The 23,684-nt window shown below is 48.8% G+C and overlaps 2 protein-coding genes across 2 annotated transcripts in view; one reads left to right on the top strand and one right to left on the bottom strand.

The window, feature by feature from the left end:
• The window catches only part of LOC144941861 (ATP-binding cassette sub-family C member 2-like), a 56,226-nt gene extending 46,674 nt beyond the window's left edge, over positions 1–9,552 (top strand). The window contains exons 26-32 of the mRNA XM_078868352.1: positions 248–374; positions 1,258–1,359; positions 2,736–2,879; positions 5,155–5,313; positions 7,047–7,213; positions 7,851–8,045; positions 9,386–9,552. Coding sequence (XP_078724478.1) covers positions 248–374; positions 1,258–1,359; positions 2,736–2,879; positions 5,155–5,313; positions 7,047–7,213; positions 7,851–8,045; positions 9,386–9,515 — 1,024 coding nt within the window. The 3' untranslated portion in view covers positions 9,516–9,552. The remainder of the gene's footprint in view (positions 1–247; positions 375–1,257; positions 1,360–2,735; positions 2,880–5,154; positions 5,314–7,046; positions 7,214–7,850; positions 8,046–9,385) is intronic.
• A 5,412-nt stretch (positions 9,553–14,964) lies between these two features.
• LOC144941659 (proton-coupled zinc antiporter SLC30A1-like) lies at positions 14,965–17,822 on the bottom strand. Its single transcript, XM_078868017.1, has 2 exons — positions 17,372–17,822; positions 14,965–16,543 (listed from the first exon to the last, which is right to left on the bottom strand). Exons 1-2 carry the CDS (start codon positions 17,817–17,819, stop codon positions 15,807–15,809), a joined length of 1,185 nt encoding a protein of 394 aa, XP_078724143.1. The 5' UTR covers positions 17,820–17,822; the 3' UTR covers positions 14,965–15,806.
• Between the last annotated feature and the right edge of the window lie 5,862 nt (positions 17,823–23,684).

The raw sequence follows: 23,684 nt of genomic DNA, 5'->3' as shown, positions 1-23,684 counted from the left end.
CTGCCTTGTATGTATGTTGAACTTCTTTCGCATTGTATGCAGGCAACCGTGCTAATTGGAGGTGCGGGGAAGGACAACAAACACAAAAAGCAGTTCTAAAGGGATGAGTTCCTGCTCATCAGCAGTTCCTCGTGCCGACGAGTTGTTCTCTTATCAATGAGAGTGCAGCGTGCTTCATGTTGAAGTCATTGAATTCGTATTCCATACGCTGTGATCACATGACTCAACGCCTCGTCGTGTGCTGCAGGTGGCTGGCTATCCGCCTCGAGTTCACGGGAAACCTGGTCGTCTTCTTCGCCGCGCTCTTCGCTGTCCTGGCGCGGGGGACAACAGCCGGCGGTGTTGTGGGCCTGTCAATCTCCTACGCCCTCAACGTGAGCAACACCCCCCCCCCCCCCGCCGCCGCTTGGCTCATTAAAGACACCCCGAGTCTTTATCTTCCCGCTGCCGGACACTTCGTACCTTTCCCATGCCGCGAGGCGCAGAACTTATGACCTCTGCAGACGAGCCGGTGAGCTGCAGGCACGGAAGGAAGCAGCCCTCGGCGCGAGAGGTTTTGCAGCAGCGGTTTAACAGAGTGCTTGGTGTTTGCAACGTGAGGGAGTGTGATCGGAGCTTCTACTGTGGGCAGCGAAGGGTTATTGTGCCGATGCTCTGGGGACAAACAGGTTTAACGGGCCTCGTGGTACGTACGATGTATCGGGTCCTCTCACCCCAGGTGAATTAAATATCAGTGTGTGCCTCATAGAGTGGGATCGATGAACTCGCTTTTGTCCAGCTCTCGTTCTCATTGGGCCTGTGTCTGATTACATCACCAGCCACCCGCCTAGTCACAGTTTGATTGTGGCCATGCAATACAAACTATGGACCATATAGCAAACTACTGTAGTCTGCGCTCCTTCAGTGGAGGAGTGGTAAAACTACAAAAATTATCTGAAGTACTCTCGCTGTGGCGAGCAGACCTCAACATTGACATTTAGCTGCTGAACGTATCGCTGCCAGAGGCAAGAATAGAACAAGGCACCCATGAGCTTGCTCCCTGGCTGTGAATTTTCAAGCTCAGACTCTTGTTTGTCACGTGACAATTTCATCAATTGGCCGTGTCGGGTGGAGGAGGGTGTACGACACACATTTTACTTACGTGAATAATAATTTCAATCGCTAAAGGCGCAAATATCACGGGGGGGGGGGGGATCCTGACAAGACGACATTTTTGTGACGGGCGTTCCGGGCGCGTGCCTCTGATGTGGAGCGCAGGTGACGCAGACTCTCAACTGGCTCGTGCGGCAGACGTGCGAGCTGGAGACCAACGTGGTGGCGGTGGAGCGAGTGAGCGAGTACACGGAGATCGACCGCGAGGTGAGGGCGGCTCCTGCAGCAGGGCGGTGCAGCCGCTCACTTATCCACACAAAGACAAAGATCCCACGTTATCGCCTGAACAGACTGTTGGGGCATTTGAGGCTGAGTCGACCTCGGGGAGGCCCATGATCGGCTCAGATAATCATCACTGTTGTTTGTCGTGAGTGGGAATCGAACTCGGGTCGCCGGGTTCGTAGCGTAATCGCGCAAACTGCTACACTGCCGCTCCCCGCTATTCACACACGCACGCAGCATGGACGTGCGCACACAGTCCGGCGATGCAAATGCGACTCGCCGTGGACCGGGGTACAGGTGGAGATGTGAAAAGGTCAGAGAAGTGAACATTAATGGAAAATGACAGTCCCACACTGTGCACAAACACTGCACTGGGTGTGGGTGGCTAATTTGTCAGGGCGGTCAGATTATGCGACTTACTGTGATTGGTAATGGAAATTGAACGCAAGCTAATATTAGGTTACCTTCGACCGAAGCACCTTCATCACGTGTACCATTTTTGTAATTGCTGTACAGCGCCTTGGATGAAGGCGCTGTACACATCTAGATGAGAGAAGGCAAGTGAAGAGGGGGAGTGAAGTGAGGGAAGCGAGCAGTAGCTGAGCAGCAAGAGGATTAGAGCAATGTGGAGCAACAACGCGGAAAAATTCTTTTTTTTAACAACGTTGTAGCAAATGGAATTTTTAGTCGGAATAAGGAGGTGATTCTGAGGCTACGGGAGGAAGAAAGTTGCCCTTTAGGTCATTGGCGGATTTGTTTAACCTTTAGGATGAGGACCTTTAGGGTGAAGACATCCCAGTGGTGGTCTTTGCGGATATTCAGTGCGGGACAGAATTGAGTTGAGCTACAGGTTACCACGATGAGCTCTAGAGAGGGGGCGTCAGAGGGCAAAGCGGAGAGCGGAGTGGTTCAGTGGAATTAGACTTTTCAAGGTGGATTCAGAAGCTAGGCTGTAGATGGTGTTGTAATAATCAAATATGAGCAGAGTGGTGGCTTTAACAATATTCAGACGGGGAGTCGATGTGGAATGCAACGCTTGTTCCTGTATCGGAATCCAATATTGGTTTTTATCTCGTTGTGTCACGTGGTCAACGTGGGTATTGGAACACAGTTTTGAGTCCAGGTCAACGTCTAGATATTGAAGGTTGTCAACATCCCCAATATGCATGGTGTGGCGAGACAGATTTGGAGAATAACTTTTCGTGGAGAATAACTTTTCGTGAGCATTGAGGACCAGCTTGAGGGCAGATGTGAAGGAAGGCAATTTGTATTTTTAATTGGCCACAATGCAGTTCAACCACTAGACGTCGTGAAGCCTGCGCCGGTCTCTCCTCAACCGCTGTTGTGCCGTGAGCGCGCAGGCGGCGTGGGAGACGGAGACACGGCCCCCGAGCGAGTGGCCGGACCGCGGGCAGGTGGAGTTCGTGGACTACAGCACGCGCTACCGCCCCGAGCTGGAGCTCGTGCTCAAGGGTATCAGCTTCAGCATCCAGCCTGGGGAGAAGGTGCCCTGCACACAAAGATGGAAACAAAGACAAAGATCCACGCACCCCCCCCCCCCCCCCGTGTAGCCTTAACAGACTGTTGTGGCAAGTGCCGTTAGCGATACACCTACAAAGGCCGGCATGGTACGCGAGGGGGTGAGTGGTCAGCATTACACCCGGCCACCTTTGTCTGTCCCCCCCCACCCCACCGTGATTGTGATGGCTGACAGATGCACCACCTGTACCCCCACTCGGCCAATTTGCTGCATTCTAGCCGCCCGGTGATCCACTCGTTGTTGTGATTGTGGCTCCTCATCCCTCTGTTGTTGTTGGAGGGCGACTTCCTCAAACTGCCCAGTAGCGTCCTTCATGAGCCTCCTCCATAGAGGCCAAACTTAACATTGCTGGTGCAAGTCATTGGCAATTTCACCCAGAGCCACATCCTCTTTTCTCGCCCATGCCACGCCCGTTCATCCCCTTCTGCCTGGCCAAACAAAAGCTGCTGGGGCATGTGGGCTACAGGATTCAGCCAACACAGCCTTGCCTGCTGGAGGAGATCACTAATGGAAGTGTCCAGATCTGTCAAAGATCTTTGAGCTCTTCATACAAACTAGCCTGGTTAAACCCAGGATGGATCGTAGGCAGGCCAGCGTGAATGTTTCAAACCAGTGCAGATGTTCCTTCAGTGGGACCAATTTTTGGAAGCATAGTGAAGGAAGGGCATGATTGTGGCCATGAACACCTGGAGCTTCGTATTGAGCGACAGGCCAAGCAGCTTTCCTACAGAGTTACACACCTGATGGAAATATAATACTGCTCACCTGAATCGGAGTGAGACATCTGCTGGCAAACCGAAACTGGTCATAAGCACACTGCCTAGTATGGAAACTTCTCCAATCTCTCCACAACCGCCGAAACACACTCATCTCACATAACAGCAACCAACTATGATTTGCCACTAAGTGGCAGTGATGCCACCACGGCCCTTGTACCAGGCTCCGTGCACTTTGAAGCCACGTGAAGTGTGGAAAGCTTGCTGACAGGAGATCATGGGACAGACCCAGGCGTTACGGGTTGACCAAGACTATTGACAGCTGACACTCACACACGCTCAAAGCTGGAGCACTTCACTCTGTGAAGGTTCATCTGACTTTGAATGTTTCCTTTAAATTTTCTTTGCTCTTTTTGTCCCATGCCACGTGCATTGAGCCACGTACGGCACGCGCACGGTGCGCAATGTCAATCAATCTTCAATCAATCAAAGCATAGCGCAGGTGACTGCCCAATACACCACACATATCCTGGTGGCGTATTGGGCATACCACAGATAACAAGCAGCCTCCACTCAGCTACCATCCCAGATGCAGTGGAATATCTTATAAAATAAAATATACAATTGTACCCTGCTGCTTTTTTCAAACACCGTACAAAAGAAGAATTGGTGGTACCCTTTATCTATCCAATAGATTAAATAAACTCATTGAGATACGTGAAACGATGTTGCCTCTCTTGTGAGGATCTTTCATATGGCTGATGTAGATGCAGAGCAGCAACTACAATTTCACATTGAGGTGGTTAAGCCAGACAACCGCGTCAGGAGCAGTGGAGTGTTGTCGCTGTGATGTCTCCTTCGTATATTTGTGGATCGGGCAGTGCGTCGTTATATGTTGTACGGTCTGTTCTGAATGACCACAGTCGCACACTGGAGAGTTTATTTTTCCATGTGTGCATCAGATATTCGCATCTGCCATGGTTTGTGCAGTGGATACGATTTAGGGTGGACCATGAGCTTCGTGGACGATCAAATCCAATGGATCTTCTGCATTGGGTCTTTCACAAGGTGTTTGTGAGTTCTTTTGAACTCCATTCAGCTTTCCAAGCTTAATGGGGGTTGAGCACATGGGTCCAGAAGGGCTTATGCGACTTCAAGCGATGACGAGGGACGTTATTGAGGTCCTGGTGAATGGGAAGGCGACAGTTTTCCTTGATTCGAGGGACTTCCCAAAGGGTTGCAACGTCGCGGCGGATGGGTGGCGGGGGGGGGAGATTTTTTGACAGCACGGGAAGCCAGGGTGTTGGGCAGAGGTCGCAACCGGGTACCCGATACCCGTACCCTATCCAATACCCGGCTACCCGTACCCAGCCGGGTACGGGTATCCATTTGCGACCCTGGTGCGGCTGGGTATGGGTACAGGTAAGGAATCAAAACCCGTTTGCGACCTCTGGTGTTGGGGTCGCCTTGCCTGGGTGGCCTGGGTTAACGCGTCGACGTGCCGGCGTGTGCTGCGTATCACAGGTGGGAATCGTGGGGCGCACGGGCGCGGGGAAGTCGTCTCTCACCAGCTGCCTCTTCCGCATGATGGAGGCGGCCGGCGGCTCTATCCGTATCGACGGCATCGACATCGCCCCCATCGGCCTGCACGACCTGCGCTCCAAGCTCACCATCATCCCGCAGGTGATCGACAGGGGGGGGGAGCGCGGACACTTGACAGCCGTGGGTTGTCAGGACATCGCCCAACATCTTTAGATTACTTACTTTTTGGTTCACTCGCTCCACCACCACGTTGGTCTCCAGCTCGCACGTCTGCCGCACGAGCCAGTTGACGGTCTGCGTCACCTGCGCTCCACGTCAAAGCCACGCGCCCGGAACGCCCGTCAGTCACGTAGGTAGAAAAAATAATAGATCACGACGTTTCGATCGCAACACAAGCAACCGTCATCAGGTGTGAAACAAACACAGCAGGAGGACTGCTGTCGTAGGAAACGTCGTGATCTATTATTATTTTTTCTACCTACGTGACTTTACCGAAAGAACCAAAGAGGATGGATTCCTGCAGTCACGAAAGCTTCAAATCAAGATCTTTAGATTACACCCACAAAATCTTGTGCCCCTGGTCAGCACAACACACACACACATTGACAGAGTCAAAATAAGACAAAGATCCCCCCGGTGTAGCCTCTTAACAGACCGTTGGGGCAAGTGCTGTGAGCAAGAGCACCTTTGAAGGCAAGCACGGCACACGAGTCGGTCGGTGGGTGGCCAGCACCATGCCTGGCCACATTGCACCAAGTACTTATTTCAGATTGCATATGCCAAGGTGAGGCCCAGGACTGCTTCAGATATCCTTTGTGAACGTTGTTGGTCATGAACGGGAATCAAACTCAGGTCGCTAGGTTCGTAGATAAACGCACGAACCACAATACTGACCATTACACTACCGCTCCCCACAGCACACACACACACGGGCAATTTTCTTAAATCCCCATGTCTACCACATAATACAAATGGGTACACCAGAGTTGGTAGACCATCAGATCACGTGTGGTGCGGTAAAGTGGGGGGGGGGGGGGCGAAATCCAACGATTTGCAAGACTTTGGACCAGTGTGGACGAGTAGGCCAAATAGCCCCCTGAAATGGCTCTCTTGTTTACTAAACTAAACTATTTTTTATTTTACCAGGTAAGTCCAACTTAGCTATGTAGCTCTTTTCACCAACGACCTGGCCACAAATCATAGCCCGATGAAGTGGAAACGTATAGCAGCCCAATACTCTAAAAACATGTTTATAAACGTGGAGGGAAAAACCAGTGGACTCGGAGAAAAATCCACGTGACGACAGGGAGAAGATAAAACCTCCAAATATAGAGCAGCAGGTATCAGGGTCGGCATCGAACCCACGGCCTCCTGCATAGCAGGCGAGGTAGACATGCACAAATTGTTATTTTGTTACTCTTTGTTTATTTCCGGTAAAGTCACGTAGGTTAAAAGAAGAAAACAAATAAATAAAATCACGACGTTTCGGAGGCAACACAAGCCTCCGTCTTCAGGTGGAACCGTCACAGCAAAATGACTGTATCAAGTGAAGAGAGCTCTAAGAGACACGCCCTTATATATACTGGCAAAGGGGAGGGGGGAGGAGCCAGGGTGCGCCGTGGGGGGGGGGTATAAGCTGGTGAGGTCACGACCAGTGCTGCCACTGCGGCGTAAGTAGATAAGAGAGCGAGGATTACGCCGCCTTTTGTTATGCACGCCGGTGGGTTGCAGGCAAGCAGTGTGTGAAAAGCTAAAAAAACTACTATGGCTGTACAATTATAAGGCAGCTAGAGTTTGGCTTGGTTGATGACATGTTTTGTTATTCTCACCAAACCGCGTCTTCTTCCTTCTCTTTCTGACCCGACCCCACCCAGGACCCCGTGCTCTTTTCAGGGCCTCTGCGCATGAACCTGGACCCGTTTGGGCACCACAGTGACGAGGAGCTGTGGAGCGCCCTGGAGATGGCACACCTGAAGGCTCACGTGCGGTCCTTGGAAGCAGGCCTTGATCACCCCATCTCTGAGGGAGGGGAGAATCTCAGGTAGGTTTTTTTCGTGCTTTTTTGGAATCTCGCGAAAGAGAAAATTCATTCGGTGTGTACATGTAACCATTTCATGTATAGGGCAATGCGTAGAGTATATTGTATGTCAATGAGCATGACAGAGGGAGATGTCTTGAAATCTAAACAGACAGGCTTTCAGTGGAAACCTAAACCACATTTTATCATGGCAAGGGAAAGGCTGTTCAACCAATGCAATCGGCAAAACATACGGAATCGTGTTGGATGATAGTATCAATCTTCATATGGCTGATATCGATGTAGAGCAACAATTGTAATATTACATTGAGGCGGTTGATGAGCCAGTTAATAGCACCAGGAGTCGCAGAGCAAATCGCTTTGATACCTCCTTATATAGGAATGAAGCATCGAGTTGTCAAATGTGTCTTTGTCTGTTCTGCGTGACCAGTCGCCGCACACTGCTGCAGCGTTTTTTTAAATTTGCATTTGTGCATCAAGTAACCGCGTTTGCTACACCGGTGTATCAGTGCGCTGGCATCGATTCGACGAATGTACATCCCTCCTTGTGTTGTCGAGCGTACACTGCGGTAGGGATTGCACCTCCGTTGGGTGATTGGAGGACACGCCGTTGCTACTTCCCCCGTGCGCTCTCCCGCAGCGTTGGGCAGAGGCAGCTCGTGTGCCTGGCGCGCGCGCTGCTCCGTAAGAGCCGCATCCTCATCCTGGACGAGGCCACGGCGGCCGTGGACCTGGAGACGGACGACCTCATCCAAGCGACGATCCGCCGCGAGTGCCAGAACCGCACCGTGCTCACCATCGCGCACCGCCTCAACACCGTCATCGACTACACGCGGTGAGCCCACGTGCAGCCGGCACCCCGTCGTGCACAGCACCGCCTTTGGGGTCGCGACCTCTTGGGTCTCGCCAGAACATGGGCCCTCGGGAGCGGGAGATGCCCTTGCATGCCGAGCAAGGGACGGGGGACGATCGTCGGATCAAGGGGGCGGCATTAGCTGGCTAATATTCCTGGGTAATGCTATTACTCAGGGGGCAAAACCCAGACCAGACATTGTCTTATGTATGGAACCTTTTTGGCAGTATTAAGATTTTAAAAAAGAAGAAAACTCACATGTCATAATAACAATGTTTGTCCAGGTTGCTTCATTCCTACAACCTAGGCAGTCGTCAGTTTGCACAACTACCCAAGTTTGGCCCAGTTAAGGTCGCAATCTTAATCATAACGTGTGCAATTTGATAATTAAAACACCGCATGAGAGTTAATTGCAGGTAAAATATGCTGCGTAGGCAGCTGTTCTATATTTTTGTTATTTAATAAAATCTTCGTGTTGTATTACAGGCTCAGTCACTGATTGGCCTGGCAGCCTGTGTAATCACTGTATCATGTGCATTTGATCTCCATCTCAATGTCCTCTTCATGTATTGCTTTCTCACAGAGGCCTACGTGTACAGTACTGTACATGATACATGACAGTCTGAGAATGCCTACATATTGTCAATCGTGTAATGTTTTGAAAAATAATGCATTACAACTTCTTCCTCACTGCCGCTTGCTTTTGGCACGGTTTTCCCCTTTGATACCAAACCTTTTGCTGATGTTTAAATATTGGGGAGGCCTTCATCCAGCAGTGGATTGGCAATTGGCTTAAATTGTACTCTTAGGTTTTTTCGGTAAAGTCACGTAGGTAAGAATAAATAATAAAAATAATAGAAATAATAATAGAAATAAAGTGATAAATCACGACGTTTCGGAGGCAACACAAGTCTCCGTCATCAGGTGGGTGGGACCGTCACAGCTAGATTTACTGTATCAAGTATTATTTCTATTATTTTTATTATTTATTCTTACCTACGTGACTTTACCGAAAAAACCTAAGAGTATGAATCCTTGCAGTCACGAAAGCTTCAAATCTAGAATTGGCTTAAATTGGATGCTATTCCCACCTTTGCAGGTAGCACCATTTCCAGCCGCTCTTTTCGCAAGAACGCGTGGCTAATTAGTGCCTCACACGAGGCACTAACAACCCTCGAGATTGTCGACTGGCTGGGAAGGACCGGTGGCCATTTGTTACTGGCACAGGTGCTGATGTGGGCATGGCCAGGGGGGAATTTGCGGGGCTCGTTTTTGACGAAACATAAACATTGTAATTATTTCACTCTTTGTGTCGCTTTCAGAGTCATGGTGCTCGACGGCGGATGTCTCGCCGAGTTTGATTCGCCGGCTGCTCTCCTGAAGAAGAGGGGCATCTTCTATACTATGGCGAAGGATGCTGGGCTGGCCGAAGAAAAGGCCACACATCTGTGAAATAATGTTTTGAACATTTTCAGATGAAAGTTAGTTAATTCCCAAAATAGTGCATGCTGTATTAACATTCGCAATCGTTTGCTGTAAGCTTCAGTTGTTTTGATCACTTACGGGATAAAAACAACAACCTTTTGTCGACAAACAGAAGCCTGCGTGAATTGACAGCAGAATAGAGGCTGTGTACACGAGCCAGTTGAAAAGGGTTTTACTGGCACAGAACAATTATTACTCTGAAAAGGTCGAGTTTGCATGAGAAAAAAACGATCACGCACGTGCGGTTAAGGAGAGGTCACGTGACCCTTGGGGTCTGTTTAGGTGCGTTCATAAGGTGTTCCACAGTATGTGGTTTTCGTTTATTTTGAGTGCAAGGTTTTTAAAATATTTTCATTGCTAAATCTCTCTCAGGTTTTTTTGTTCTTACATCATTTTAGCAGTTTTTATTTTATTTGAAGACCATGTTTTTGTACGGTAGTTCATTGCAACATTGCAGTAAAATAGTGCAAGGCTCCAGTTTATGCATCTCCCCCATAGGCTATCATTAAAGATTGTCGGCCATTTATCAAAATAACTCATGACATCAATACAATATTGCATTCTACCTGTTGAGAGTACATTTTACTCATATAAGTATCAAACGAGGCGTGTAAATTAACATCCCACCTCCACCAGACATGCAGAATATCATCAAAGAATGCCATCTTCCATGAAGAGGATGTTACATTGTTTGCTATATTTAGACAATCGCGAGCCTTATCAGTGCCTTAATGCCAAGATTATAAACTCTCTGGCACAACGGAATTGGGTGATTGACCATTCTATGGTCGCAGGTCTCTCTCCGAGAAAAAAATACTCCACAATAGATGTATGTTCTGCACATCCAAACTTTTGAAGCACTTACAAAATATTTTCCAAAATATTTTTAATCATACATTCCGAATGGTGAAGTATACCTTTAACACATTTACTCTACACACGCACACACCCAATGAAAAGTGTAAATAAGATTAGGTGGCTGGGGAGAGAGAGGGATTCTCACTTGGCTGTCATCATTGGGATCTGGGTTCAAATCCAGATTTCAACTGCATGTGATTACACTGGGTTTCAAGTGAAGCGAAACTGTAAACTATTTTCATTTTACCAGGTCAGGCCCACTGAGCTATACAGCTTTTTTTTAGAAGCGTCCAGGCCACAAATGATAGCTCAACGAAGTGGCTTATCACGTGGAAATGTATCGCAAGCCTAGACGCACGTTTCTAAACGTGAACGTGGAGAGACTCCAAATATACAGGCTTCGGGCTCTGGATCGAACCCACAACCTCCTGGGTGAGTTTATGGTCTCAGCCCAGTCACTATTCCCCACACCTCCAATTAGCACGGTTGGCTACGTACGATGCGAAAGAAGTTCAACACATTGAGCTCACAATGAGCTATGCTCATTCATCTGCATTGGTGGCACTGAGACAATTGTGAAAATTCGACATTCCCATGGTGTTGGACGAGCCTCGTCAAGTAAAAATCACCGTTCATAACTCGTATTTTAAAAGTTTGTTCCATTAATTGACAGCTGGTTAAAGAAAAGGTTAATTTTAATGAAAATTAAAATGACACCAAGGGGAAATGACCAGCTGTGTATCGACTGTCTTTGTAACTCTGACTTGCACCGGAATAAATTAGCATTTTCATCAATGTCTTGTCATCATTGTCAATACATCTGCGAAGTTAGTTTAATTGAAACAAATGTTCCACTTACATGTGAAATGTTACAAGCACTGTACGTACATTGGCTAGGAGGCACGAAATGCTGGTTATGCTCACAATATCAAAGTCAAGTGGATTCATATGCGTGCATGATCAAATAGCCGAAGAGATCTCATGCCACACCTTTGTACATGGGGCCAGATTGCATTCAAGTGCAATGTGATCATTGCACATTGCACGCTCTTCTACACCGTGTCTCCTGCCAAACCTGTACGGGCCCTTCCCCGATATTCCACACAGGCCCACCGCGTCTGCTGTTGGCAGTGCCACGTCTTGAGGAGCCAGCATCGTAGTTGCTGCAGGGCATCTCAGGAGACGATCCACGTGGTTTGTGTTTCCTGACAAGCACACATTGGTCGGTTGTTGTGTAGAAGCTCGTGATTTCACGAGGGAGTTGCATCTTGCCGAAACGCACTCTCTTAAGTCTGTTTAGGCTCCGCCACGTGAGCCACTTGGAATTGGAGCCAGACTCGAGCTCCTCACTTTGGGGGTGATTTCCTCGCCGGCTCCATTCGCCAGCTGTGTCGCACGATTTTTTGGCATGGTGCTAATCTCATGGTGGTAATCTCTCATTAACACTGCTGTTGTGCGCATATGCGGGCATGATACTCTTATGCGGCGACGGAAGTTCATTTCATGCTAATCTCCCTCCCTTATCTCTCTCTCCCTTATCTCCCCCATTAACACAACTGACGTGCTTGCGTCCGGGGATGGAATTCCTTTCCAGCTCAGACCCCGCTTGCTTGCCCATCTCCACATATATAACCTTGTTGTAGCTGCTCTCTCGCTGGTTCAGCAGTTTCCACTGCTTTGCGCTGAGAGTGAGTGTTTGCGTGTGTGTGCGCGCACATGCGTGTGAAGTGTGAGTGCGTGGGAAGCGGTCGTGTAGCGGTTCGCGCGCTGCGCTATGAACCCAGTGACCCGGGATCGATTCCCACTCACAGCCTACAACAAAAGTGACGATTATCTAAATCGGTCCTGGGTCTCCCCTAGGTCGATTCGGCCTCAAATGAGTACCTGGTGCGGTGTGTAAACATCGCCACTGGGAAGACAAAGGCGGTCGGGCGTGGTGCTGGCCAACCACCCCCTCGTGTACCGTTCTGACTTTCACAAGTGCTCGCTAACAGTGCTTGCCCCTACAGTCTTTTAAGGCTATACGGGGGATCTTCTCTTTGTACGTGAAAGCGTGAGTGTGGGGAGCTCCGGTTTGACGGCAGAGGTCTCGCTCTGAATCAGTCGGGCGGCATTATTTTTCATCGGCTGTGCAATGTTGGGGGAAGCTACCTGGTTTGTAGCTCCACACGAAACTCTGGGTCATCTCTACCACAGTCATGCCCTCCCTTCTCTACGCTTGTGAAACGTGGACCCCTCTAATGGAACATCTGCGCCGGTTAGAAACTTTCAGGCTGGGCTTAACCAGGCTGGATTGTGTGAGGAGCTCACAAATCCTCGAAAGATCTGGACAAATTCCCATCGGTGAGCTCCTCCGGCAGGCAAGGCTGGGTTGGCTGGGCCATGTAGCCCGCATGCCAAATCACTGCATGCCCAAACAGCTTTGTTCGGCCGGATCGAGGGGGCTAAACGGGCGCAGCACGGGCTAGAGAAGAGATGGAGTGATGTGGTACAGGAGGATGTGGAGCTGAGTGGACTTGCTGATGACTGGTACCAGCGGTGTCAAGATCGGCCTCTGTGGAGGAGGCTCGTGAAGGACGCTACTGGGCAGTTGGAGGAAGTCGCCCTCCAACAACAACAGAGGGCGGAAAATCGACGCTCACAACAACGAGCGGAGCGCCGGGTTGGCTAAAGTACAGCAAGTTGGCACAGTAGGGAGCACAGGTGGTACATCAGTCAGTCATCTCAGTCATCTTCTTGGTTCTTTCGTAAAGTCACGTAGAAAGAACCAAGAAGATGAATCCCTGCAGTCACGAAAGCTTTAAATTGAAATTTCATCTCAGTCAGTCGACCTGTGGCACCTGGGTCTGCCCCGTGACCTCCTGGCAGCAGGCGTTCGACACTTCACGTGGCCTCAAGGTGCACATAGCCTGGCACAAGCGTCGTGATGATGTCACTGCCACTTAGTGGCGAATGGCGGTTGCTGTTGTGTGTCTTTGTGTGTGTGCTCCCGTGTGTGTCTTTGTGTGTCGTGTGTGTGTGCAATTTTGGCAACTTATTGCCCCCTTTCCGACTACAAGCTCGCATCATGATTCAAGACAAGTGAAAATAAAAGTATCTATTCATGTTACTTTATTTAATGTTTTATTTACGATACGTTTTTTACAGGGTTACATGCAAATGTACAAAATGTATTCTTAATTGTGAGTGTAACAATGCTTCCCTTTTTGTTGAAACGTAACACATAATCGTAACGCTGACCGTATCGCATTTAAATAAAGTACATTACAGCAAGTGTTACGACTTACAAACCATTTTACTTACGAACGGGTCTCAGGAACGAATTAGGTTTGTAATCCAAGGACTGCACGTAAGGCAAATAATACAGTACTAATCATACATGCATAAACTATTTTCCTTCTGAATCAACCATTATAGTAATGTTTACCAAAACATTCATAAAAAAACGGCCACGCAAAAACGTAATGCTAAATTGGAAGCTGCAGTGCGGACATTTTGTGCGTTTTAAGCATTTACACTGAAAACGTTAAACAACATGAAATTGAAAAAATTGAATAATAGACTCTATTTTGTATAATTTATAACGCATTAATCACCTTCCAATTGCCATATGTGCAACTCCGTGTTCTACGATGCCACTTTGTTTTTATACTTGAGTGCTTAGTTTGTAGACGCCGGGGTATTGCATGTCAGGGATCACATCCTTCACAGATGGGATCAGATCACGAATTTTACGTACTAAGCTGTGTCTGCGGCAGTAGTTACATTGGGGAAACTAAATTACATGTCTCGGACCGTGTTCGTGAACACAAGGCAGATCTGAAACATGGTAGGACCAATACCTCGGCCGTGGCTGATCAATGTTTTAATGTGGTGAGCTCACACGATATTGCATTCTCTAAGACGAATGTATTTTGCAAACCCACTGGCTATCAACTAAGATTCGTTCATGAAGTCATCTATAAAAACAGACACAGACACAATTTCAACCGAGAATATGGGTACAAACTTAGCAATCATTGGAAGGACGTTATCAACCAGTTTAAGTCATAACTGGCTGTGATGTTCCCAACCTGTTAGTTGTTATTTTCGGCTCTCCGATTTGACATTAACAGGTTAAATTTCTCACACCAACACAGCCACCTTCGCGCGCCGTACCTCGATGTGGCGGTGGCTCTGCGATCTCATCAACATGCTAATCTCTCACATTAACATGCTTCTCTCACATTAACATGCTAATCTCTCACATTAACATGCTAACCTCTTACATTAACATGCTAATCTCTCACATTAACATAGCCACCTCAGCTCGCTTGCCGTGGAGGCCGCTCACCGATCTTACATTAACATGTTAATTTTGACCTGGCAACCCTTTAATTGGTGGAAACCCATCGCCATTGCGGTCGCTACCCATCACTTACATTAACATTAGCTGCCCCACCCATGCTGCTGACATTTGGGCTACGCCTATTATAAACCTTCATAAACAGTTTGCCTTTAGAAGCTAAACCATTTTTCCTGATGACGACCGCTTGTGTTGCGATCGAAACGTCGTAGATTTTTGTTATTTTCTTTGAACCTCTCTACGTGACTTTACCGAAAGACCCAGAGAAGATGAATTCCTGCAGTCACGAAAGCTTTAAGTCAAGATAAAACTGGAGCAAAAATGACGTTGCTTCATATTTCTGAATCGTGCTTAACATTGATACTATACTCATTTCACATGCCATATTCTCCTGATCATAAGACACTCCAGAAAGCAAGATGCACCCCACACCTTTGTGTTACATTACAGCGGGGGGGGGGGGGGGAAGCGAAAGTGCATTGCAATCTGGAGAAGGCTGCTGTAGTTATAGACAAATGTTAACTTGTAAACCCGCCGCTATGCAGTATTATTTCACTCTACTCTGAGACCGAATTACTCGGAGGCACGAGGATGACAGGCCGCTGACGAGTGGGAAGGCAGCGGCCAAGCGTTGAGCCGGTGTCAACAATTGCGCAAGCTCTGCGATCCCCTATATATTAAGTGGCGAGATGTTAACTCCCTCGCCTGATAGGCAGGAGGTCGTGGGGTCGATCGTGACCCTGATGGCTGTATAATTGGAGTTTGCACGTCTCTCTCCCTGCGGTCATGTGGAATTTTCTCTGGGTCCTCTCGTTTTCCCCTCAACATTTAGAAACATGGGTTTAGAGCATTTGACCACTGTTGTACATTTCCACATGTGAAAACTCACCTCAGTTTAGAGTTTAGTTTATCGTCGGCCAATTAATGAGCGTTGCAATTGTTCAACTTTGAGAATTAGGCTTTAAATTAAGTAGTTATAGAGGTGGCGCTTGAGCATTCTTCCTCACCACCCCCTCCCCCCCACGCTTGGGACCAAACACAAACAGCTCGTGTCTCTAACTGCATCGGCGGGCCACAGCCAGCGGGTGGTCGTGGCCGACAAACTCCGTCTGAACGGTCGCGTGTCCGATGCCGGCCTGACGGAAGTACCTACGGACCCCGCGGACGACGCTGCGGCCGTCGGCGGGCTCCGCGCAGGCCACGCGGGCCGTGCCCACCAGGCGGCTGCCCGCCAGCTGCCACACGCGCATGTCCTGCACGGCGACGACGCCGTCGAGACGCGCCAGGCCCTCGCGCAACCGCCGCAGGTCCACGTGCCCCGGCGCCGCCTGCATGAGTATGAGCGCCGAGTCGCGCAGCAGCGGCACCGCCGTGCTCAGGAGGATGGCCACGATCAGCAGGCACAGGCTCGGGTCCAGGTAGTGGACCCAGCAGCGGCGGTGGTGGCGGCGGCGGCGCGCGGGCCCCTCGCCGTCATCGCGAGCCTCCTCCGACACGCACGAGCCCTCGAAGTGGGAGTAGACGAGGGCGTTGACCACCACCGCCACGGAGCCCAGCGCGTCGCCGAGCACGTGCAGGAACACGCCGTGCATGTTCATCTGCGAGCCCGTCGCCTCCATCGCCTCTTCCCCCTCCTCCTCCTCCATCGCCTCCTCCTCCATCGCCTCCGCTGACGCGCACTCTCCTGAGCCACACAACGGCCGGACCCTGGCAAGGTCCTCCATCTCAACAGACGGTGGTCCCGCGTGGTCGCCATGCGTTCCCGCACCTGGGCCTGGGCGACACGCAGACGCTTACTCTGACACTGCTGCACCATGCAGCGTGGCACGTACCCACCGCAGTCGTTGCCGTAACAGGCAAAGGTGCAGGCCTGCGCTTGCTCACTTTGTTCCACTTCTGGCTGAAGGGTCTCCACTTGAGGCAACCGCTATAGAGACCCCATAGAGAGGGTACTGGAAGCGGTGAGTGTACCCACACTTTAACCCACCACACTTTAACCTGCAAATCGACTAACTGTAGTGAACCCATTTACACTGCTGTGTCGACAGATGCAGCAGGCCGTCGCACCCGAGGAGCTCGCAAGTGACATCATCACATTTATCCCTCCATTCAAGAACGAAATAGGATTTCTCCACAAATCTGGCTGAAGCCTGATGAAGCTAGTTGTCATTACTGGCGAAACGTCGTTACTCAAATTGTAAATCTTGTGGATTTACTCTCCAACACACAACCGGTGTGCCGCACTCGCAACGAATTGGCACGTTCTGTTTACGTGACAAACCCTTACTAATTGGCTGTGTCGGGTGGTGGCGGGTTTAACGACACATTCATATATTTATGCAACCTAACCCAAAAAACCCTCTATTATAGATGCAGGAGATTTAAGAAACATTTGCACTGCCACGCCGGGGCAGGACCAATTGACGAGCTCTGGATAACGAGTTCAGTCTGCCAACAATGGCAGCACGGGCATCACTAGTGGAGCCGGTGGGGGGGGGGGGGCACATGCCCCCCCAATGATCCGATCGAAATCCCTAATTTCGATCGGATCATTCTGTCCCTGTATGCGGGCACCACTGCTGCTGCTGGCCACGGCGTTACCATTCTTACGCACCGCCACGCACGGAGTGGGGGCCGCCCTCCGCGGCGGCCTCCCCGTGGCTGTGCCCGTGGCCCTGGAAGAGGCACAGCCCCACCAGGTTGACGAGGAGGCCCACGGCGCCGACGACGACCACGAGCAGGGGCCGCTCGACGGTCCGCGGCGCCGCGAACCGTCCGAGGGCCTCCAGGACGATGGTGACGCAGAGCGCCACGAGGAAGACCGAGTTGACGAGGGCCCCGGCCACCTCGGCGCGCGCCCAGCCGAACGAGTTGCGGCGCGTGGGACGCGTGCGGCCGGCCAGGCGCACGGCGAGCAGCGCCACGCCGAGGGCGATCACGTCCGAGAGCATGTGCAGCGAGTCGGAGAGCATGGCGAGCGACTCGCTCACGCGGCTCACCACCACCTCCACGACGAAGAAGGCTAGCGTGAGGCACAGCATGCAGAGGAGGCGCGTCTGGCTCCTCATGCCTCCTTCCTTCCTTCCCTCCTCCTCCTCCTGGCTTCTACGCAGTCGCAGATTTTTCTTTTTGGCGCGGATCGAACCGCTTGGCTAGCCGACGATGTTGCTGTTGTTGTTGTAAATCTCACCTGGGATTTATTTACGTAGGGGTGTTTTGACACACTCGTGACTGTTCGGAAAGCGAGTTTTACGATACACAACCTAGCTTTATTGGTCTAGATAATTCGCTTATACGAGTCGAATTTTTCTCGGTACGGTCACTTTGTAGAGTTAAAAAGTTGTCGGTTTTTTCTATTCTTTCTTCTTCTGTCCGGACAGCAAAGTGATGCGAGATTTTGTTTTGTGCACAATATAATCTTTTCACGGTTGGGCACTGCAAACTGCTGCATAATTGGGCCAATTTCATAGGTGTGGCCCGTGCATCTAATCGGGAGGATATCAAATGGCAGGTTGGGTGTTGGTCACAACTGCAATTTTAATGTTCGCTTTCACCTTGCGTCGCTTCACTGATGGAAGTCGCATTTGCCATCCTGTCCTTAAAATACCTTTACATGAACCGTCAGGAAAAAATAACTTTGTTGACAGAAATATTCTTCATATGACCCGAATATGATATTGTTACCACATTGATGCTGTACTTCATTGTCAGCTTGCTGCTTGTTTATTAGAATTTAAAGTGTGTGGGTGCATTTAATATTGTCATTTGAAGTCGCAATTTTGTCACTTACGAGCAAAAAACAACGGTTACCAATTTTACAATTTTCTTCAACAAACTACCAGACTGTGTTATACCCAGGCAGCTTCATCCGAAACACACTTGGCGTGAAAATTACGTACTGGTGCCTTGGTGCTCGGTGATAACCTCAGAGTCCTCCAATACACAGGCTCAATGATCAAGTAACCAATATTGGTAAGATATTGGTAAGCAAATTAAAGTACAATGAGTGGGGTGCAACTCAAGTACAGTCTCTTCTCCTATAATGCAGCAGTTGTCGCGTCCCTGAAGAACACGAGGTTATGGAAAAATCGCGTTATTATCAATAATATACAATATAGGGTAAAGCACAGTCCGCGGTAACACGTGAGATGCGTAAGCAGGCTGAACAAAGACTGAGGTGCGTGGGTAGCATCTAGAAGCATCCAGCAGCATCCCACTGCCTTGTGCGATGCTACGCCGAGGCAGCCGTACAACCGCTGATTCCTCCTCGCGCGACGTCACTAAGTTCACTCGATCGCGTTATGTACAATTCGCATCCGCGTTATAACAAAAATGTGATCCCTCCTACATTAATCATCGCATTATATCCAATTGGCGTTGTGAAAACAACACGCGTTATCGGAGAACAGACTATTTAGTTCTCTCCAGACTTTGCTGGTGTATGGAAGATGTATCATGTGATCGAAGACGACGGCTGCCCTTGCACAACTGCACATCGGAAGAAGCAGCAGCGATTTTTTGTGTCCGCCGCGTGTAAAGACGAGCGAAATATATTGCAGAAAGAAGTCTCAACAGGGTGCCAACAATTACAACCGGGGTGGAACAGCTGCAACGAAGGCGTCAGTATCCGGGCAACTTTCTAGCCAACGATGCTCGTGTTGAGCAATAGACTTTGAATACCAGGCAAGTACTAAGAGTTAATCGACATATCATCGGCCCATATGGAGAATTTGTGGTAGCAGTTATTTCCATTTAACCTTCGCAAGTTGAATATCTGAGAAGTGTGTGTGTCCGTTTAGGTGCTAAAACTGTATTCCGTAAATCAAACAGGTCCGACATGTATGTTGAACTTCTCTCGCACCGTACGTAACCAACCGTGCTAATCAAAAGTGGACAAAGGCAACGAAGGCAGTCTGTGGTCTCGCGTCATCCCTGCCAATAAACCTCGGCCCTCGCCCTGCTCACCCTATGACTGCAGCAAACCCCATTGTCCGAAATGTTGTTTGGAGTGCCTTCCATAGTGCGCAGATAAAAAAAAAACAGGTCACTTGAAGGGATCTCAGAAGTAGGGTGGGCTCAGAGCGACGTGGAGTAAAATTCATTGTCCAGGTAGGAACAACAGTTCCACACTGCCCACCAGGGATTATTTGTCTGTCGTGCATAGCCCCTCCCAAACATGTAGTACGCTCCCGGATTGGTTGAAGTGCGTCACGTGACCGCGAGGATTCTGTCGTGCACGAATGCGCTGTCCAACCAAGTTCCTACCTGCCCACTCCGTAGGAACGTGTTTTTTGCCCTGGTGCTGACAGAAGTGATGTCATCAGCCACGGTCAGGTTGAGGTTCAGATGAGAGCCCAACTCTCAAGGCCCTGCTGCTGCTACTGTCTGCGGCTCAACAGATGAGCCACGTGGACATGAGAATGCCTCTGACTCTACCACACACTAAATGTGTTGTAATACTTAGAACTGGTTGTTTCTCTGGCATAGGATGATGCACCTGCTCGTTCTACGATTGTTCCAAATTGGTGTGTAATCTACACGAGTTACTCAATATATATAAAAACAAAATCTGACCACGAAATTCAAGGGGATCCCTCCAACAAACCTTTACACCAACAGCCTAATGTACACATTGTATGTACGTTGAACGTATTTTGCACGTACTAATGGACGTGCTGTAATAACAGCACGCCCATCAGTATACTACTTGGTATGCGTTTAATTTTAATACCATGAGTGCCTTCCAAGCAGGTCAGACTGCACGCTAATAGGCTAATTCGTGCTGTTTGTGGTGGCGTGGTAATTGGCGTGCTGTTTTGCACGCCGATTTTTTTTGTGTCTCTTCTGTGTCGGCGTGGGTTATATTTTAGGAGCTTTGTGAAGGACGCTACTCGGCATTTGGAGGCAGTCGCCCTCCAGCAACAAAGAAGGGCTGAGGAAGGACGCTCAGAACAACGAGCGGAGCGGCGCACGGATAACACGCAGCGAGGTGGCACAGTGGGGAGCACCGGTGGTGCATCTGCCAGTCATTTTACAAAACCTCAAGGTACACCTAGCCTGGCACAAGCGCCGTGGTTATGTCACGCGACTAATTCACACGACTGCCTGTCTATTGCATGAGCTCTGAATGCGAGATTTAAAAACAATCCATGGAATAATAAACTTCTCAATCCAATGAGGATAACAACAACACAATGTACAATTCGATCAAATTTTGACGTTCACTTTGCATTTAGCAGTCACCTGTGATCCTCTATAAACTAAACTTATTTTTACTTGCTGGGTAAGGCCTCACTGAGCTATGCAGGCCTTTTTCATAATCGACATGGCCACAAATGTTAGCCCAGTAAAGTGGTTTACTTGCAGACATTTACAGCAGCAAAATACTCTTAAACGCACGTTCATTCTAAACGTGGAGACAAACACCGACGCATCAGGAAAAACAATCCACGTGTCCACGAGGAGACACGCAAACTCCAAATATACACGCGTCAGGGCGGTTTGCGATCGAACCCAGGCGAGGTAGTTAACAGGCGTGGTGTCCTCTCCGATGAGCGGACATCAACCACCTCTCTGCGCCACCTCGCAGCACCGTTACCCGGGATCACGTTACTGGGTAACAAGATGACTCCATTCCTTGTCAACACGTGCTGTTGAGAGACTGTGTACATTTCACAGAACGAGGAACTGCCTTTTACCTTTGCACAGCTTCTACTGCCATATTATTCGCGTGGATCTTTGAAACGTGGGGTTGTAACGCATGCGTCCAGTGGCCTTGTAAATCTACGTGCTAAGTTTAATTAAGATCAGGTGTGTGTGCTGGGGGCTTCCTCGGGTGAGGCATTCACTCACCGGATGATTACGATGCGCTTCCTTTAAACTTAAAGGCTTCCTCAATAATCCATACCGCTCGGAAGAAAGTTTAAACCGGAGTGTCTTACGATTCATCTCGTGCTGTATTCCAGCGCTTTCCCCAAGGACAAAGCTAGCACATTATGTGCCAGTCACATTGGTGATGTATGTCCCACACGAAGCTGGAGTGTTAAGGAAAAATCTCCACTCTGGCACTATCAACGACGCCGGCTATAACGGAACAATTCCGGCGTCGTGGATGTGATACTCGCCACACGCAAGAATGTCACTTTGTAACGCTACTCTAACGTGACTCCTTCAATCAATGAAGCAAACGTTGCAGATTAAATGTCTCCATGTACACGTCCTTCCACATAACCAAAAAACGCATGAAAGTAAAGAAGTAAATGTCATTTACATTCTCTGCACGACGCTAATGGATGTTTTTGGCGTTGTCGACCGACCCGCTTTTTCAAAGCGCGTCCTCTCAAAGTCCACGGTGGTTCAATGGCGACGACGTCCACCACAGGGGTGGAGCAATGGGATCGGCTCGTGCGGAGGTGCTGGCCGGATCGTTGCATCGCGGAGACCTCGAGGGGTGGCGGCGGCTCGGTGAGGCCGTCATCCAGCAGTGGAGCGACCATGGCTGTGATGCACGGATGTTGGACTTCTTTTGCACCGCTACGTAGCCAACTGCGCTCATCGGAGGCGCAGGGTGGCGATGATGAAAGCATCACTCCGAGTCATTCTCTCCATTCGAGAGTTGGGGAATACTCTGCACGTTACAAGTTGAAATAGTTATTCTTACCACGGTATTATGCAGAATGTATAGTGGCTGTAGGGGTTATCCTTCAATGAACCAGCTGGTTACTTGTTGTTTATAACAGTGATGTGTGTGTAGAATCTATGAAGGCTGCAGACATTTCACGATTAAACTATAACCACGTGAGCTCAATTAGACCAACTGGAATCATGCAACCCCAAAATAAATAACAAAAACACCATTAAACTATTGCACTTCATGACAAGCAATTCATGTTTATTTAATCTTTTCTTCAAACATTCAGAAACACCAATAGCTTAAATCTTGTACATAATCCATTCACTTTGATATAATTTACCATTTAAAAAAACCGATTCAGTCATGATAATTTTTAAAAAAAAGATTCTCTCATACAATTACAAACTGAGTTCAGTTTATGCATACTGTTTACAAAAAACTAGCAGATTGTTAACTGCAGTACCTACAATATCACAGCAATTGTTGACGACATACTGTATTTGAAAACACAAAAACTAAAAAAATAGCAAAACAACGAAGTTTAAGGTACACGGCGTGTGTAGGTTTGTTGTTGTTGTTGATAGGGCATAGTACGCACATTGTCTGCACATGACAGTAGTTTGGCCTCAAACACGACACCAACAGCCTAAAGCTAAACCACGACCTCACAGCACCACATGCAGCACACTCAATGCATTTGTCCATCACCTGAAAACGCACAAACATCACTAAGCACAGAACAATTCAGAAAATAATAATCCGTAGCTTAGAACTCAATTAATCTAATCAAGATATGATGATGTTCTAAATCATGTCAACCTGTCAGAGACAGGCTGACCTGAGGAACGAATCATTAAGTCTGTCGTTAAATAGTTAAACATGCTAAGCGTTTAGAACTTAATCGCCGTCGATTTGAAAATCAATATTTTGGCATTAGAATAAAATTATATTACCAAATATACCACTGATCGTTGTAAGGATCAGACATACAGCATCAACAGCACACAATGCTGAATAAACCCAGCTCATAGGCACCTCGAATAACAGCGTTGTTATTTAAAGTCTATTTTGCTTTTAATTGCCGATGTCACCACTGTTAAAAGTTTCTTAATTGAATCAACAGTGCAAACGTAGCTAGGCATTTGGGTTTAAGGCTCGCTCATCAAGGTATGGCTCGCGCATCAAGGTATGGCCTGAAAGCAAACAAATTCATTCCTCACATATCCCAATTCCATGACTTCACGTTACATGGAAGAGGCAAACAGAGAGAGATGGGGCAAGGTGTTTGATTAGAGTCGTG

This window comes from Lampetra fluviatilis, chromosome 25, assembly GCF_964198595.1.
Source record: "Lampetra fluviatilis chromosome 25, kcLamFluv1.1, whole genome shotgun sequence".
Classification (NCBI taxonomy): Eukaryota; Metazoa; Chordata; class Hyperoartia; order Petromyzontiformes; family Petromyzontidae; genus Lampetra; species Lampetra fluviatilis.
This window is presented reverse-complemented; position numbering and strand designations above follow the sequence as displayed.

Coding starts and splice junctions, on each gene's coding strand:
- LOC144941659 (XM_078868017.1), bottom strand. CDS start 17,819: ATGAGGAGCCAGACGCGCCTCCTCTGCATGCTGTGCCTCACGCTAGCC. Junction 16,544..17,371: donor GGGCGGCCCCCACTCCGTGC/GTGGCGGTGCGT, acceptor TGTCAGAGTAAG/CGTCTGCGTGTCGCCCAGGC.